We start from the raw sequence: 16,955 nt of genomic DNA on the forward strand, positions 1-16,955 counted from the left end.
AATCTGTCCGGGAACTTCATTGCAAAAGTTTCTTTAAGGAAAATTGTTATGCACAAAACAAGCTCCAGCCGCACAGCGGAGCCAACGCAAAAAACCTAAAATGTCGCCCAGCTTCCTCAAAAGTACAGCGAGTCAGGCCCACTCACATGAGAAACATCCAATGGTTTACTCAGCCATTGATTCTATAAAAGACATTGCCAGATTTGGACATGTGAATACTTTGCGACCGACCTTCGTTTCTGTTCTCAGTTTGGCAGGAAACATTAGAGCAAACGAGATCTTTTTCTGATGTAAGAGTTTCTTGCATTCCTTGAACTGATCACGTTTCTCTCGTCGAGCTCGCAAAGTCCGGAAACAAGAAAATATTATGGTTCTTCCAAGTAAGCTTCCCTTTGCTCCTCGCCTGGCGCAACACAAGATCTTTATCGGATGATCTCAGAAATCTGGCCAGAATCGATCTGGGCCTATCTCCCTCAGCAGATCTCCGAGCCGGCACTCTGTGAGCTAGCTCTATTTCCAGTTTGTGGCCTGTTATATCGAGCAGACTCGGGAAAAACTCATCTAGGAATTTCACCATATCTCTGCCCTCCTCATGCTCAGGAATTCCAACAATTTGAACGTTATTCCTGTGGTTTCTATTCTCAAGATCTTCAAGCTTTTCAAGGAGATGTTCCAAATCAACTTTGGTCACGGGCGGATTAGCGGTTAATTCCTCTCCGAAGATTCCACAAAATCGATTCGTTTTTCAACATCAGTCACTCTTGTAGCTAACTCGGAGAATTTTGTTTCCATCGCCATAATCGATCGACGTATTACAGCGAGAACCTCCAAGTCAGCAAGAATCTTCGTCAACATCACCGACATGTTGGACAACTGACACTGGATTCCTTCTCCCGCCGCACCATCCAGATCGAGTCCCCGGTCTGTAGGCCTGTCGGGGCTTTCATCCTGAACACGTAAGTGTCTTTTAATGTCTCCAGAGCCTGAGGATTTTGACTTCTTTGCCATGTTTTGCAACAAAGGGCAAATGTGTAACTGGGTGTATCAAATTTCACCAGAATATAAAATGAGAATAATCAAAAATTCAGCAAAGTGCGCAGAGCTCGTCGCTCACATGTCCGCTCCTTGCATGGCGTCACGTGACCTCTTTTCTCACCCACACTTATGTCCCTTCTGAAGACAGATTGAACCAGTGTCATTTGAATTCCTTTAATGCTGCCTTTATGTGCTTTCTGAGCTTCAAAGTTTTGGTACCCATTCACTTGCATTCTATGAACCAACAGAGCTGAGATATTCTTCTAAAAATCTTTGTGTTCAGCAGAAGAAGAAAAACACATCTGGGATGGCATGAGGGTGAGTAAATAATGTGAGAATTTTCTAATGTAATTATTCTTTTAAGGAGATGTTAGACAGAATGCTAGCCTTAATCATCATTTACTTTCACTGCATGTTTTCTTTCCCCCTCCCTATTTTGAAAGGGAGTGGTGACTGAGAATGTCAGTCCCTAACATTGTGTCTAACATCTTTTGGGTTCCACAGAACACAAAGTTTCACGGGGTTGGAAGAACATGAGGGCGGGGACATTATGATATAATATTAATTAAAGGCTGAACTATCACTTTAAGGATGCTTCCCAGATTTGGACGAATGTCAATTAGAAAAGTTTGGAAACCTGTTTCTAGTAATTATTACGGTGAAAAATGTGAACAATGTCTCACAGTCCCAAATTGTATATAAAGTTTAATTATACACTGAAGATCATTCTTTATTCATGCCTTCTGTCATTATTTCACAGCTTTGTACGTCCTGCGTGAATTTAGTTCAATGTAATTCCAGCATTGTCAGAGTCAAATTAATTGACATAATTGGTTCTGTACACTAAGGGTAAATTGCATCTTATCTCTGTGTTTGGAAGCTTGTCCATAAGACAAAGCCGTCTGCATCTGTCAAACGTTGTGCACACGCTAACCTTACACGTGCAGAAATGCTCACAATCGCGATAGGCAGGGCAAAACATTTGCACAACGTGGATGTTTACAAGGATTTATACTAGAGGTGTGAATCTTTACTTGCCTCACGATTCGATTACGATTCAGAGGGTAATGATTCGATTATAAAACGATTCTCGATGCATCACGATGCATCTAGTCCTCCAATTCTTTTATTAATAATGAGCAGTTACCGTTACATATGAATCTGTGGCGATGGATGTCCAGGAATCGCAGGTGATGGCCACTCGGCTGGTGTTATGCATCGACTCCATCACTGTAGACTTTGTGTCACTGTACAGAACAGGTATAGTGGTGTCTGTGAAAAATCTCCAAGAAGGGATTCTGTATCTCAGCTCCAGGGTATGGAGGAGGAAGCGAAAGCAGGTGTTTTCCACGACCGAGTAAGGGCGGAGATCCTTTGCAATAAATGTGGCAATGCTCTGTGTGATCTTTGCCCTTTCGGAGTTCTGAGGTAAATTTGATACCATTGCTTGTATTGTTGGCTGATTAGTTGCATTTTGCGGCGTTGCTGCTAACTTTAGCTCTGGGTGAAAAAGGGAGATGTTATTCCTCATTTGTTGTGTTGCCGAAGTATTTGATCTTGGTTCGACATGTCTTGCACACAGCATATTTTTTATCAAGCTTATTTTTCTACTTAGTAAAAACTGAAATGTGCCCAAATATCTGCTTTCAATAAGTTAAGTGCATTTTTAAGCACAGGCTGCTGCTCTCCCTCTGCCATGTCTCCTATCTACGAACATCAGACGCAAGTGCTTTGCTTCCAGAGGACATAGGCAACTTTTATATTAATATTTAATAAGACTACTATATTTAAAAACAGTACGGCATGTACTGTATATTTTAATTTGTTTTTATGCATTGATGCAGAATCGTTCACGTCAGCATCGCGATGCGTTGTAAAAACGATTTTATTCCACAGCTCTCATTTATACAGTAGGCACTGATATGTTGCAGCGCTGATATAAAAATGCAAACTGAGGTCATAAGAGCCCATAGTTACAGATTCACACTGAAAATGAATGAGTATCACCATGACACAGACAAGTCCACATTATCACAATCTCTAAAACTTACCTCACTGTTTTCTTAAGTTGGAGCTGCAGTTTTAATCTTGAAATATATACTTGTCTTGGCATTGTGTGGAGTGAAGAAATAATTGTTTTGTGCGCTTGCTGCTGTAGTGTTGAACGTGACTCGAGTGACTGTGCAGCAGCTGTGAAGTTCCACTGTAGTAAGAGTCCCATTCAAAAAATCTCAATACCAGTAATATAACGACAGGAACGCTACCCATTGTTATGAAGTAAAAGTAAAAAAAATTCATCAGAAATTTACCTAAGAGTGAAAAGTACCCACCATAAAACATACTCATAAGTAAATTTTTTCCAGAAAGTTACTCAAGTAAATGTAATGGAGTAAATGTAGTGCATTACTGCCCACCTCTGTTTATCACCCCTTATTAATTTTAGATACAGTTCCTATATATTGTTATTTACACAGGGCAAATGTACTATTTATCAAATCTACTTTTATTACATATCAGATTTTAATGGGGATATAATTTATTACAGCTGACACTTACGTGAGCAAACAAGGTTTGAACATCAACCGTAACAAGATCAAACTGAAATTCACGGCTTTTTAACACTTCTGTGTACAAATTTGAAGGCTGCTTATTGGATCAGTACAGGTAAACATCATTATGCGTCTACGCATTACTTTACAGAGTAATTATGACCTACTAGTTAAGTCTTGCCTTATGAACAGATGACGTAACCAAATTAAGCACTGACTTAGTTACAAACTAACTAGTAGCTACTAAGCCCTTAGTGTGAACTTTACGTCCCAACTTGCGTGAGACCTTACGCACAGCTGGTGCAAACCTACCCAGTAGTTTAGATGTGACTAATGATTGTCAGTTAAAAAAAGTCCCCTCTCTCTGGCAAAGCTTCTGCCAAGTGAATGAAATAATGAATGACAGGCAGTGAGGAATCTTTTTCATCGCTGAAATTAAAAATGTTAAGATCTCTCAATAATTCATTTTACTCATCAGGCCACACATGATGATTTTGTCTCTTGCCCCACATGTCCATTATGCCCCGTTTGCTGTCGGCTTGCTGCTTTTGTTTTTTCGAGGCCTCTCTGGTTTCATTTGATAAATAATTTCTGTTGCCAGGCCAGCTTTGTTGTGTCCGGGGGGTGGGGGGAAGAAATCAAGGTTTACACTGCTGCCTCTGATGTGCATCCAAAGAAGGGGAACAGAGCAACAGCTGAGGAAACGTTACGAGACGATAAATGTGAGGTGCTTAGACCGCCAACCATCTGCTCGCCACACTGCAAACTTCTGCCTCTGTACTTTGGAGGTGTCCCGTTAGCACCTCCCCAAGTTCCCTAACAGCATTAGGAAGGAAATGAAAATGGGAGGGTGAAGGTGGTGGGGTGTGTGTGCGAGGGTGGGTACGGGCAGCTCCCCAAGCGCAGCAGTGCCAGGCCAGGTGCCAGGCAGACCTGTTGGAAGCGAGTGAAAGGCGGCACACACAGAGGTGATTATGTGCAGCCATCTGTCAGGCATGGAGGCTGCCGCACAGCGTGGCTAATCAGCTCTGGCAGCATGATGGATGAGCTGTGGCACATGCCAAAGAGTTGCTGCTGCTGCTGCTACTGCTGCTGGCACAGCTCTGAGCTGGCCAATCTTACGCTTTTGTTTTGTGCCTTTGTCCCTATTTTCCTCCCTTTCTTTCAATCTGTCTCCCTCTGTGTGTCACTTCATTAACTTTCATCTCTCTTTCTCTCTTGCCCTTTTTATCCTCTCCCTTGCTCTATCTCTGACAGAGTGCTGCTGCGGGTCCGGATGCTGTACTATCTGCGACAAGAAGTCATCAGAGACCAGGCAGACAGAATACTGGAGGGAACCGATTCAAGGTTGGCATCTCTCTCCATCCCTTCCACAGAATCTTGCCTGCTGTTATCTTTCCTCTCCCTCCATCACCTTCTTCTCCTCCCCCTTCTGACAACCCACACTACCCCCCACCCAGATGTGCATGCATTTATAATGTGCAAACGTGCTCCTCATATTGATGCTCTCAAGGACTTGACTGAAGTTCTAATGACTGTGAGGGGTTTGTGTGTGCATGCGAGTGCGCAGGGTGAGATAAGCAAGTAGCTCAGATCTCTGGCCATAATCGGGTTGCCCCTGAATAAACAAGATGAGAAATGGCCCTAAATGAGATGTGGCTTGCTAATGGTTGCGTTTCCTACCAGATGTCTACAGATAGACATTAATGCTGCACTCATTAGATTAAGCGCCGCTGCAGCCATCTCCTGGTTTTAATCAATTTCCTGTGTTTATTTGTCTTGCGCTTACAGTGAGCTGGATATCTGGATCCCACAACCTTTCCACGCCGATGTCCCTACTGATTGGTGGGACCTTGAAGCGGACAAGTCCCTCCTCATCGGTGTTTTCAAGCACGGTAAACTCCGCCTCTGTTCTATTTTCACATCCTCCCACAGCTGCTGCTCTCTGATTGGTGCTCTCGTGGTGACAGGTGACTATAATTGTTCATGTTGACCTGATAATGTTGCCTAGAGATTGATTGGTGATATTTTCCAAATGGCTGATCCTGCACTAGATGGGGGATGTCAGGGAAAATGGATGGGGGAAAGAGCAGGGATGAGCCACGTGGCTATATAATCCATCAGAGGCAACAGGCATCTCTCAGCACATTTTATTAACATTGACCTGCAGTGTTAAGAAGTGTTCTGGGAGAACCTGCTAAATTCCCAGTTTGGGACATGATTGTGTTTTCTTTCATAATGCTGTATAAAGAGAGGGATCTCTCAGATGCTGACTTTAGTTGTATTTAGTAATAGCCACTTTTTAATAATAAATTAATCTTAGCGAGAAGCTTTTAGATATCTCTGAATGGTCTTTTTTTTCCTGAATGTATGTACTGGGACCTTCTCTCTGGTCTCTCCCGGTGCGCTGTGCTACCTCGTTAACTCAGCTGGCCTCCACACACTTGCGCGCACACACACAGGAGCGTGTGAATAACACAGGCAGCCTGTTCTTAATCATAATCCCAATTCAGTAGGGAGGGCTGGGGAGGAAGCAGGGAGAGGAGAGGTGGCAGGCCTGGACTGCAGAGGAAAGAGTGATGGCCTATAAACCCCCTCATGATTACAGTTTGGCTCGGGGCATGGCGGCAGTTAGGAACAATGTGTCACCGCATAAATCCTAATTGAAATGTGATGTTCTAGTGGGAGAGGGGTTGGGGGTGGGGTGTTGTGCTTGAGCCCTGTCTGATCAGCGCTCAGCTGAAGTGGGTCCAGCCTGCCAATTGCCTCTCCTGTTGTGCTCTATCGGGATCCGCAGGCTCAAATCTGTTCTGCTTGGACAGTTTCAACAGGCATTTTCCTTTGGCTCTGTCTTTTGTTTCTCCTTTTTCTTTATTTTTTTCTTTAGTTATGATTTGATTGTTTGGTTGTTTTTAAAGGAATTTGTCTTTGTATTATAAGAGGTTATTGCAGCACTTATCACATATTTTAAGCTTGATTTGAGCTCATAGGACCTCATACAATGTTTATTACACCAAAATTACAACTTTTCTTGTGTTTTTAACATACCAGGAAAATAATAGCCCCACAGCCCAGCCTGTAATTATGCATATTTTATGTTCGCCGCTGCTCTTTTCTTTCTCTAGGCTATGAGAAGTATAACTCTATGCGTGCTGACCCCACCCTGTGTTTCCTGGAGAGGGTGGGCATGCCTGATGCCAAGGCCATCGCTGCCGAGCAGAGGGGAGCGGACATGATGGCAGATGGTGGCGAGGGGTACGTTTGGCCCAAAATCACAGCCCCAGCAAGAGGGACTCTAGCTCTTTCTCTCTCTGGCTCTTTCCCTCTTTCTTTATCCCTCACCCCTCTTTCCAGTTCTTTCTTTGTTTTATGTTCCACTCAAAAGGCCTCTATTTTTTTTTTCTACACAATAGAGAGGAGGAAGACCCTGAGTACAAGCCTCTTCGAACAACTTTCAAAGACGATCTGGATGTGAGTTTAGAAATATGTTAGTTTACACAATATCTAGAATCAATATTGTGAATAGATGGATTGTCTAACATTGTTTTGCCAAATCTGCAGGATTTTACAAACTCTCCTCTGGATGATAAAGATGATGGCATTGATGGCGAGAGTGGAGAAGGTATTACACCATTTCCATTGCGGAAAATTATCATCGAATTATACTTTTAATATTTACTCATCTGTGCTTATTGCCTTCTGTTTGTTCAGCCTCCGCTCCTAAGCCTGGTGAAAATGGGAAGGCAGGCAATCTGTACTGGCCACCAGCCTCAGCACTGACTGCCCGATTGCGGCGCCTCATCACGGCCTATCAGCGCACACATAAACGCGAGCAGTTAAGGCAAGGAGCTATGACCAAACCTGACCGCCGCCGTCGCCGCCCACGTGATGACATCCTCTCCATGGTAACAGAGGGAGGAGCTTATGCTCCGGATGGGGCAGTGGCTTTTCTGGCTGAAGGAGGGCCATTCATGGTTAAGGGTCAGGCATCTTTCATGCCTGACAGTGCCGCCCTGCTGGCTGATGGAGCTGCCTACTTCAAAGAACGACGACAGAGGTGAGCCTACTCTAGATGAAGCCCCTTATCTTTTTTTTTGTATGTCACTGTCTTTTTTTTTGTATGTCACTGTCTAAAAGTGCTTCTGTTTGTCCATGAGAGAACCTACATTTTTTTTTTTTTTTTTTTTTTTTTTTTTTAAATGCTACTAACAACCCTTGAAAGGGTGCTGTGAAATTGAGAATGTTATTCATTAGATCTTAAGATCTATTTATATGACAGGGAAAGTTCTTCCATACTTCTGGTCATGCAACACCTCATCTGTATTTTCTCTGCTCTATCACTATCTGTTTTCCAGATGGACAAGACGTGAAGAGGCCGATTTCTACCGTGTGGTGTCAACATTCGGTGTGGTTTATGACATCCACAAACAGTGCTTTGACTGGTCACAGTTCCGTGCTATTGCCCGTCTAGAAAAGAAGACTGATGAGAGCCTGGAAAAATACTACTACTCCTTTGTGGCCATGTGCAAGCGGGTGTGCCGGATGCATGTCAAAGCAGAGACCGGTAAATAACCTCCCTTTGAAACTAGCAAAATAATGTGTCCTAGGAGTAGATCTTTTAAGACACAATAGAAGTATTTGAAGAATGAAAATCACAATCAAATTAGATTTTTTTTATTTATTTTTTTTCATCTTGATTCTCTGAACAAATTTTTTTTCTCTCTTGTGGTTTCCTGTTTTTTATTGTCTTAGTTCTCTAGTCCCAATGTTTTTTTTCCTCAGTGTGCCCATGGCGATGTCTACTTCCTCTACCATTTAATAGATGCATATCCCTTTTATGTATTAATTTTTCTTATAACATCTAAAAAAGTAAAAAATATATATAATAAAAAATAATAATAATAATAATAAAAAATCCAGTCAGGAGTAAAAACAATGCTAATAGTTTTTCTTTAGCTCTGATTTTTTTGCATTTACATTATAACTTTATTGTAACCATCTTGCACTGCTGGGATATTTGTATATGTTGCTGTTGCTTTGTTTAAAAAACATTTTATACATTAAATATCTTGTCCTGTATGCTTATAGAGCTGCCAGACCCCACCCTTATCATTGACCCCATTACAGAGGAGCGGGCCTCACGGACACTCTATCGCATTGAGCTGCTGCGGCGGATCAGGGAGCAGGTGTTGCCACACCCACTGCTGGAGGAGAGGTTGACTCTGTGCCAACCCAGCCCTGACCTCCCGACCTGGTGGGAGCCTGGACGTCATGACCGAGACCTCCTGCAGGGTGCTGCAAAGCACGGTGTTAGCCGCACAGACTACCACATCCTCAACGACCCCGAGCTGAGCTTCTTGGAGGCCCATCGGAAGTTCACACAAGGCAAAAACACAGAACTGCCCGTAGCCTTGGAATTCCTCACCCCTCTGGCTGTGGTCAAAGATGAGGAGGTGAAGGAAGAGCAGGGAGATGTGGTGGTGCCCAAGGTGGAGAACGGTAACAATACTGAGGAGGTCAAAGAAGAGAAAGCTGAAGTCATGTCTCCAAAAGAGGAAGTAAAGAAAGAAGAGGAGGCTAATGATATAGGTTTTAAGCAGGAGCCCAAAGAGGAGAAGATGGAAGTGGAGGAGAAAGAAGATAAAACAGAAGTGAAGACCACCAAGGATGAGCAGAGTAGTCCTGAGGCTGGCATGGCTGAGGAGGTGAAGCCCATGGATCAAGACCCCACAGACAGACTCCCTACCCCTGAGGCCAAAAACTATCTGGGGGAGGACGCTAAATTATCTAATGACAAAACCTCTGAAGATGATGAGGATGAAAAAATGGACGATGATGACAAATCAGAAAAGTCTTTACAAGCTGAAGGTAAATATTAGGGTTATTCTGTAAATAACATCTGTTTTTGGAACATGCAAAAAAGCTTTTGGCATGTTTCCAGATATAGATCAAACCAGTTGAAGACCATGCTACCTTTGTTTTCTCTATGGAAAATATTACTTAATTTAGGATGAAACTAAATGTTTTTGAAGTCACCACGTGCCCTTAAATTTACTTTGCAAGAGTACTTCATTATATGGGACATTTTACTAGGAATTTAAGAAGAAATCATGAGATAGGCTTGTTGCATATTTGTATTTAAAAAACATTATTATTATTTGCAGCTGGAGCTGCATCTGAGAGGAAGAATTTCGATGAGGAGAGTAATGCCTCCTTGAGCACTGCTCGTGATGAGACCAGAGACTGCTTTAGCATCGATGAAGTGGAGCTGTCAGCGCCTCAGATGTTCAGTGAACACTCTCTCTTCTCTTTCTGGCCTAAGGTTGGTTAAATAAATTTTTTTTTTTTTTTTTTTGATTGTCTTTTTATTATTATTATTTATGCCGTCTGTTACCATAGATTAAAACAATATGCTTAAGTCTGAAATAACTATGAAGGAGCTACATACAGCTATATCTAGTCTAAAACTAACAAGTCCTCAGGTATAGACGGTTTTACTGCAGAACCGTACAAGATATATAAAAAAACAACTAACACCAGTTCTGCTTTCAGTATGTAACTGGGTTCTAAAAAAAGGCGAGAATCCACATACATGGCAAGAGGCTATTATTTCAATAATTCAAAAAGAGGGTAAAGATAAATCTGAATGTGCCTCATATAGACCTATATCCGTGCTCAATGTCGATTCTAAATTATATGCAGCTATAGCATGAAGAATAGAAGTTTTATTGCCTAAACTTATTTCTTATGATCAAACTGGGTTTATTAGAGAAAGGCAGACTCAGGATAATGTACAACGGACACTACATATCATGAAGCACATCCAGAAATATAATATTGAGGGGGTAATATTGAGTTTAGATGCCCAAAAGGCATTTGACGCAGTAAATTGGGCATATTTATTTAAGATTCTTGAAAAATTGGGGTTTCATGAGGAGGCTCTAACTGCAATCAAATGCCTATATAATAAGCGACATGCAAGACTAAAGATAAATGGGAGTGTATCAAATGCTTTTGTTCTTGAGCGAGGAACCAGACAAGGGTGTCCTCTTTCATGCTGCCTCTTTGCATTGTATATAGAACCACTTAGTTAATCGATTATTCAAAATACTGTTATAAAAGGAATTGATATAGTCAAGTCAGAACATAAAATTGCCCTCTTTGCTAACAATATTCTAATTTATTTAAGAGATCCTTAACCAAACACCCTTCCTGTATTAATGAGACTCCTACACACCTTTGGGGCTTATTCAGGTTCTAATTTAAATATACAAAAAAAATATACAAAAATTATAATCCTCCATTAAATTGTATTCTTTTTATAAATTAAATATTAAAGACATATAGTTTTGATTGGCAGAAAGAAACAATTATGTAAAATCATCTATATAAAGATTTACAAAACCTTAAGTCTGTCAGTTATGATGCCTTGATCTCTAAATTAAAGTTAGATATAGCCAGATGGAATTTGGTTCCTTTTTTAAGTTTTGGTTGGAGTTAATTCAGCAAAAATGAATATATTACAGAGACTTTTGTATCTGTTTCAGACCTTACCTGTTGAGATTTCTAATAAGCAATTTGCAGAATGGGATAAACTTTTTTTGCTTTATTTGTGGCAAGGTAGAAATCCTAGGATCAGATACAAAACACTTCAACTGCAAAAGAATAAAGGAGGAATGGCCCTGCCTTGTCTTAAAGATTATTTTAATGCTGCACAGATAAGACCTCTCCTAGGTTGAATACTAAGTACATGGCACGATGGAAAGATATCAAGGTTTCGTTAACTGAATATATACCAATTCAAGCAATGATAGCTGATAAAAAGTTTGTTAGATAAATATAACCCTTGGCTCTATCTATTAAAGTGTGGGATGATGTGTTTAAAACATATGGTCTGCAAGTAGAGAAAAGGTTAAAATGGTGTTCAAATGACTCTGATTTTATTCCGAATATATTAGATAATAGATTTAAAATGTGGGTTACTAAGGGGTTTTCTGCTTATTGTACAGTTAAATGTAAAAATGTAATATATTTTATTTCACCAGCCCAGAAAAAAATAAATACATTTTTCAGAGGATTTATTATGTGGGTATACAAATGCTAATTACTATCATATTTTTAGGAGTTGTAATACAATTTGATCATTTTGGCTGAATGTTCATAAAATTGTAGAAAGAGTATTGGACCTTAAAATTCCATTGACGTTTGAGTTACGTTATTTGGGCTTAATACCCCCAGATATTGTGGCAACGGATCATCTATCTATTTAGAATAATGTTAGCTGCTTCTAAGAAAACAATTACAAAGAAATGGTTACAGCCTAAGACACCAATCATGCAAGAATTTGTAGAAGTTATGATATTTTGGTAACGGAAAAAGGTTTTTATTCTATAACATTGCAACAAAAGATTAATGTAATTTATTTTTCCTTTCTAAAATAAGAATATATATTTACCTTTTACAGTCATTTAACATCACTATTGAATTTGCATGAAGTAAAGGCAAACGCAAAGCTTTGAAGGGGGGAAAAGTCTCATTGCATAGTTATGTGCAGTACTGAAGATTTAGAGCTTTTTTCTCTATTAACAGCAAAATTGTATTATAAGCTTCTTTGAAAGTAGAAACCTGTGTTGAGATACAGAGAAAATGAGAGACCCTTTGTATACCCTCTAGTTCATTATGTATGCATACATGTGTGCACACACACTTATGCTCCTCTTTCTGTGTTTGTACTTCAGGACAGGGTAATGATCAATCGTATGGACAACATCTGTGAAGCGGTCATGAAGGGCAAGTGGCCTTCCAACAGGAGGCAGTTCTTTGACTTCCCGGGCCTGTTGCCTGGCTACGGCTCCATGGCAACGGACAGCCCCCTGCAGAGGCGGAGTCTTGGTGATCTCTCAATGGTGGGTCAGACCAGCTATAGTGGCAGTGAGGACCTCACCATGTCACCACAGGTCAACAAGGCAAGTCCCACCCATAACTCGGACTGCTGTTCCCTTAGACTCACAGTTGGTTCCTACAAAATTTTGTACCAGATTAAAACTATTTAAAACACTGTTTAATATATTATACCTAATAAAATGTAATGATATTGTACCATATTTTCCGGAATATAATTGTTCTTTTTTTTTTCTTCATCATCTGAAAGGTCCTGCAAAGTGACTTATTTACACAATTGATATGTAATTGATGTCGGCTGACTTATTTACATAATTTTATTTGTAATAGATGTCGACTGATCAAACACACTGCACACAAAAACAGGTGAAAACATCAGTGATAGAGATGGTAGGACCGTTTTAAATGAATATTTTGCCTTTATAAAAATGTTTTATGCAATCATATACAGATATAGTTGTATACAGCAGAGAGTTGCATGAGTTATTAACAGATGTGGCTTATTTGTCAAATTTTTTCCTGAAACATAAACAGACTATTTAAAACTGTTACACACGATTACTTAAATCTGATGCAATGTAATTCGATGCATGGATCCTGAGGTTATCTTTACAGAGTGACTTGCCATGCTTGTAAGCGGCTGTAGAGAAGTTTGCTGCTCCTGGGTCCTAATGCCTGCCGAAAGCAACCTCTGTCAGGCTATCAGCACTACTTATCTGTTGTTGTTTTTCCTCTCTCAATAACATTATTTTGACGCTGTGCGACTTATATATTTTTTTTTTACTAAAAAACAGTAATCAGTTTTATTATTTAAAGAGCTGTTTGTGAAGCATCCACTAATTTTTCTTGTTGATCTGCAGGATGACGTGTTGAGTCTGTCGGTACCTCGGCAGCGCAGACGCAGGAGGAGGAAGGTTGAGATTGAGGCAGAGCGTGCTGCCAAGCGCAGGAACCTGATGGAGATGGTAGCCCAGTTACGAGAATCGCACGCTGCTGAAGGCCAGGCCCAGGCCTTGGATCTGACCAAGGCCCTGCATGGTATGTCCTCATCTTCTGCCTCTGCCTTCTCTGGAGCCATGACCTCTTCTACAGCTCTGAAGGCACAAATGGAGCTGCTGCAAGCAGGTGCTTCCTCCAGACCAAGGGCCAATGGCTCTTTACTTGATGCTGAACTGCCCAACCGGAGAAAGAGAGGCCGCAGGAAAAATGTGGAGGGCTTGGAGCTGCTTTTTATGGGGAACAAGAGAGCACAACTCAGTGCTGTATGTATCATACTTTTTTTTTTTTTTTTACTTTAGATGATGTGTGTCACACTGTTCATGTGGCACATCCATTTACACAAAATGTTTGAATGTATCATACCATTCCTTTTCCTTATGTTCTCTTTCTTTGCAATTACAGGAAGATTCAGATGGGACCAAAGCTTTTGTGGATAGGGCACATATGCCAGGACGGGCACACAGACACCTTTCATCTCCAGCACAGAAGGCCCCTGATGATGGCCTAGAAGAGGGAAGCCATCTTAGAGAAGATGGATCCAGCAGAAAGGACCTAAGGGAATGGCTGAGACAGCACCCCACCTATACTTTGGATATGCCTGGATACGTACCAGTGAGTGAAACTCTTAAGTGCAACCTGGCTTAAAATAAATTTTTGTTGTTGTTGTTTGGCTACGAAAATGTGCCGTTTCCCTTACCGAGTTCTCTATTCTTATTATTTAGAAGAATGAGGACCTCCGACTCTCCCAGTTTGGCAAGCCCAAACAGAAAAGACACCGCTGTCGCAATCCCAACAAAATCGACATTAACACTTTGACCGGGGAGGAGAGGGTTCCTGTTGTAAACATTAGGAATGGAAGAAAGGCAAGTATTACATAAGTTAATGAAAGGATAGAGGTTATTTCCCCAAAAATAGTCTTTTCACTTTCCTCTAATATTTGTCACTTATTTGACAATAGATGGGAGGAGCCTTGGCCCCTCCAATGAAGGATTTACCACGCTGGCTTGTTCAAAATCCAGAATTTGCCATCGCCCCAGATTGGACAGATATTGTGAAACAATCGGTAAGGTCTACTGTGATATTTATTGTATAATTAAAGTGCAAAATTGTTCGTTTTTGTGTGTAAATTTTTTTTTTTTAATATATATATATATATATTATATTTTTATCCTTTTTACGTTTCCAGGGCTTTCTCCCAGAGTCCATGTTTGACCGTCTCTTGACTGGGCCAGTGGTCAGAGAAGAGGGTATACGCCGCAGAGGCCGACGACCCAAATCTGAGATTGCCAAAGCAACAGCAGCAGTTCAGGCAGCTGCTGCTGCAGCAGTGGCCTCCACCTCCAGCGTTAATCCTTTGTTGATGAACGGACTGTTTGGAGGTATGGACCTGACTAGTCTGCAGGGCCTGCAGAATCTCCAGAGCCTCCAGCTGGCCACAGGCCTCATGGGCTTTCCCAATGCTCTAGGAGGAGGAGCAGATGCAAAGCATGCTGCAGCTATGCTGCCTCTCATGCTTCCAGGCATGGGCGGCCTACCCAACATGTTTAGCCTGGGTGGGCTGTTTGGAGGAAACCTAGCCGCAGCTGCCACAGCCACTAATGGAGGCACAGAACAGGCCGAGTCTGAGGAGAAATCCAAACCCAAAAAAGATAAGACCGAGGAGGAAGGAGAGGAGAAAGAGAAGGACAAGGAGGCGGAGAAACCAGCTGAAACAGAGTCTACTGAGGCTACAGTAGACGCTGCTGCGCTTGCTGCGGCCGCCGCTGGCATGTCTGCCAACGCACTGGCCTTCAACCCTTTCTTGCTTTCCACAATGGCCCCAGGCCTTTTCTACCCATCCATGTTCTTACCTCACAGTCTCGGAGGCTTGGGCCTCCCAGGCTTCCCTCAAGTTTCTCTAGCTGACCTCCAGAGCGCCGTGTCAGGGGCCTTAGGGGCCACCGGTGAGGACAAGGAGTCCAGTAAAGTGCCCCGCGCAGATCAGGACCAGAATGCCTCCGCGGCTGATGTGGAAACTGCTGACAACACACTTGAAGACAGTGACTCAGAGGAGAGCCAGAACAAGACAGCTGATTCGTCAGTACTAGATGATGACCTGGCAGGGCCAGTTGATGAAATGGACTCCATGGAGGGTGGAATGGATGAGGATGATGAGGATGATATGGATGACCCTGCTAATGAGGACAAAAGTGACTAAAAAGTCAAATAGGCCTTCTGACATTTCCCCAGGGCTGTGAACATGCAGTCTGTAACTCTGACAGAATGGTTAGACCAGTAGTTTACATGCCAACTCAATATCCAAAACACCTTTTTGAATTTGGTTGTTTGGTTTTCATTGACCGGTAATGTAAGAGAAAAGCAAATTAGCCGTCTCTATAACCATTAGCATAGGCAGGGATGAAGCAAAGAGAAGTAGAGTTGTGTGGATGTCAAAAGGGTTTTTTCTTTTTTTTTTATTATTTTTTTTTCTTCTTTGTCTTTGGCACTGTGTGGTGCCTTCTAGATGAGATGGAAATTTCCTGAAATATTATAGGAATTAATCGTTCCAATAGTGCTATGCTGCTCTGTTTTATTTTAATATTATTGTTTTGTTTTTTGTAATTTCTCTCTCTCTACTGTTGATAATGTAACAAGTAGCATCTCGTAATATTCAGCGGTGTACAATTTAACAGCATTAAGACACTCCACTGCTGAGAATGGATCATGGTTTTCGTTGTACTGTTCTGCTGAGAGGAGCAGGTGAAGTTCTCACATATCATAGCCTAAACTCAGACTGTTCCCAGTCTCTCACACTGACAATCCAAACGGGTGAGGAGACCTCTCGACCTGTGGAGACAGCAATAACGAAGGCAGCTTTTGAATGTTGAATTTTACTCTCTTGACTAAACACCGGAAAGTGTGGAAAAATGACATGAAATAAATTACTGCAGTCAAAATTGTCTCATTGTATCCATGTTAATGCACTGGTGTAAGAATAAAATCAGGTACCTTTATCTATTTGAATGGACTTTTGTTACTTTAGCCACAAAGCTGAACAGCATTACCTCAATTCTAACTAGCCTTGAAGTTTACAGACCTGTTGTAAATTTTTTTTTTTTTTTTTTTGTCTTTCTTTTTGATCATGTATGATGAACTGTAAATTGCTGCCAACTGTAGTAATGATGCTTTTAATAAAAGTGACTCCCGATATTCGCCTAGGAAACCAAAACCGTGTTTGTGTAGCTCTGTGGGGATGTGAAGCAACATTTAGTGTCATGACCTTAAAACAACTGTCATTTTGTATGTTGTCTAACTGAATGAATACTTCACAATTACGTCAGTTTAATCTGTTTGGAATTAGAGGTATTTAAAGGAATATTCCGGGTTCAATACAAGTTCAGCTTAATCGGCAGCATTTGTGGCATAATGTTGATTTGCCACAAAAGAAAAAAGAAAAATGGGACACAGTATGGCACTTACAATGGAAGTGAA

At 41.3% G+C, this 16,955-nt stretch overlaps 1 protein-coding gene across 3 annotated transcripts in view; it reads left to right on the top strand.

The window, feature by feature from the left end:
* LOC127442616 (chromodomain-helicase-DNA-binding protein 7-like) overlaps positions 1–16,692 on the top strand; it is a 104,653-nt gene extending 87,961 nt beyond the window's left edge. The window contains exons 24-39 of one of the 3 annotated variants that reach the window (XM_051700779.1): positions 4,842–4,931; positions 5,376–5,479; positions 6,710–6,839; positions 6,998–7,055; positions 7,146–7,206; positions 7,296–7,641; positions 7,940–8,148; positions 8,673–9,452; positions 9,749–9,906; positions 12,323–12,550; positions 12,816–12,875; positions 13,346–13,747; positions 13,887–14,096; positions 14,207–14,347; positions 14,443–14,547; positions 14,671–16,692. In XM_051700779.1, the coding sequence (XP_051556739.1) occupies positions 4,842–4,931; positions 5,376–5,479; positions 6,710–6,839; positions 6,998–7,055; positions 7,146–7,206; positions 7,296–7,641; positions 7,940–8,148; positions 8,673–9,452; positions 9,749–9,906; positions 12,323–12,550; positions 12,816–12,875; positions 13,346–13,747; positions 13,887–14,096; positions 14,207–14,347; positions 14,443–14,547; positions 14,671–15,681 (4,093 nt within the window). In that variant the 3' untranslated portion in view covers positions 15,682–16,692. The remainder of the gene's footprint in view (positions 1–4,841; positions 4,932–5,375; positions 5,480–6,709; positions 6,840–6,997; positions 7,056–7,145; positions 7,207–7,295; positions 7,642–7,939; positions 8,149–8,672; positions 9,453–9,748; positions 9,907–12,322; positions 12,551–12,815; positions 12,876–13,345; positions 13,748–13,886; positions 14,097–14,206; positions 14,348–14,442; positions 14,548–14,670) is intronic. The other 2 variants (XM_051700780.1, XM_051700781.1) reach the window with 2 other exon arrangements.
* The last annotated feature ends 263 nt before the right edge of the window (positions 16,693–16,955 follow it).

The sequence above is a fragment of the Myxocyprinus asiaticus genome, chromosome 6, assembly GCF_019703515.2.
Source record: "Myxocyprinus asiaticus isolate MX2 ecotype Aquarium Trade chromosome 6, UBuf_Myxa_2, whole genome shotgun sequence".
NCBI lineage: Eukaryota > Metazoa > Chordata > Actinopteri > Cypriniformes > Catostomidae > Myxocyprinus > Myxocyprinus asiaticus.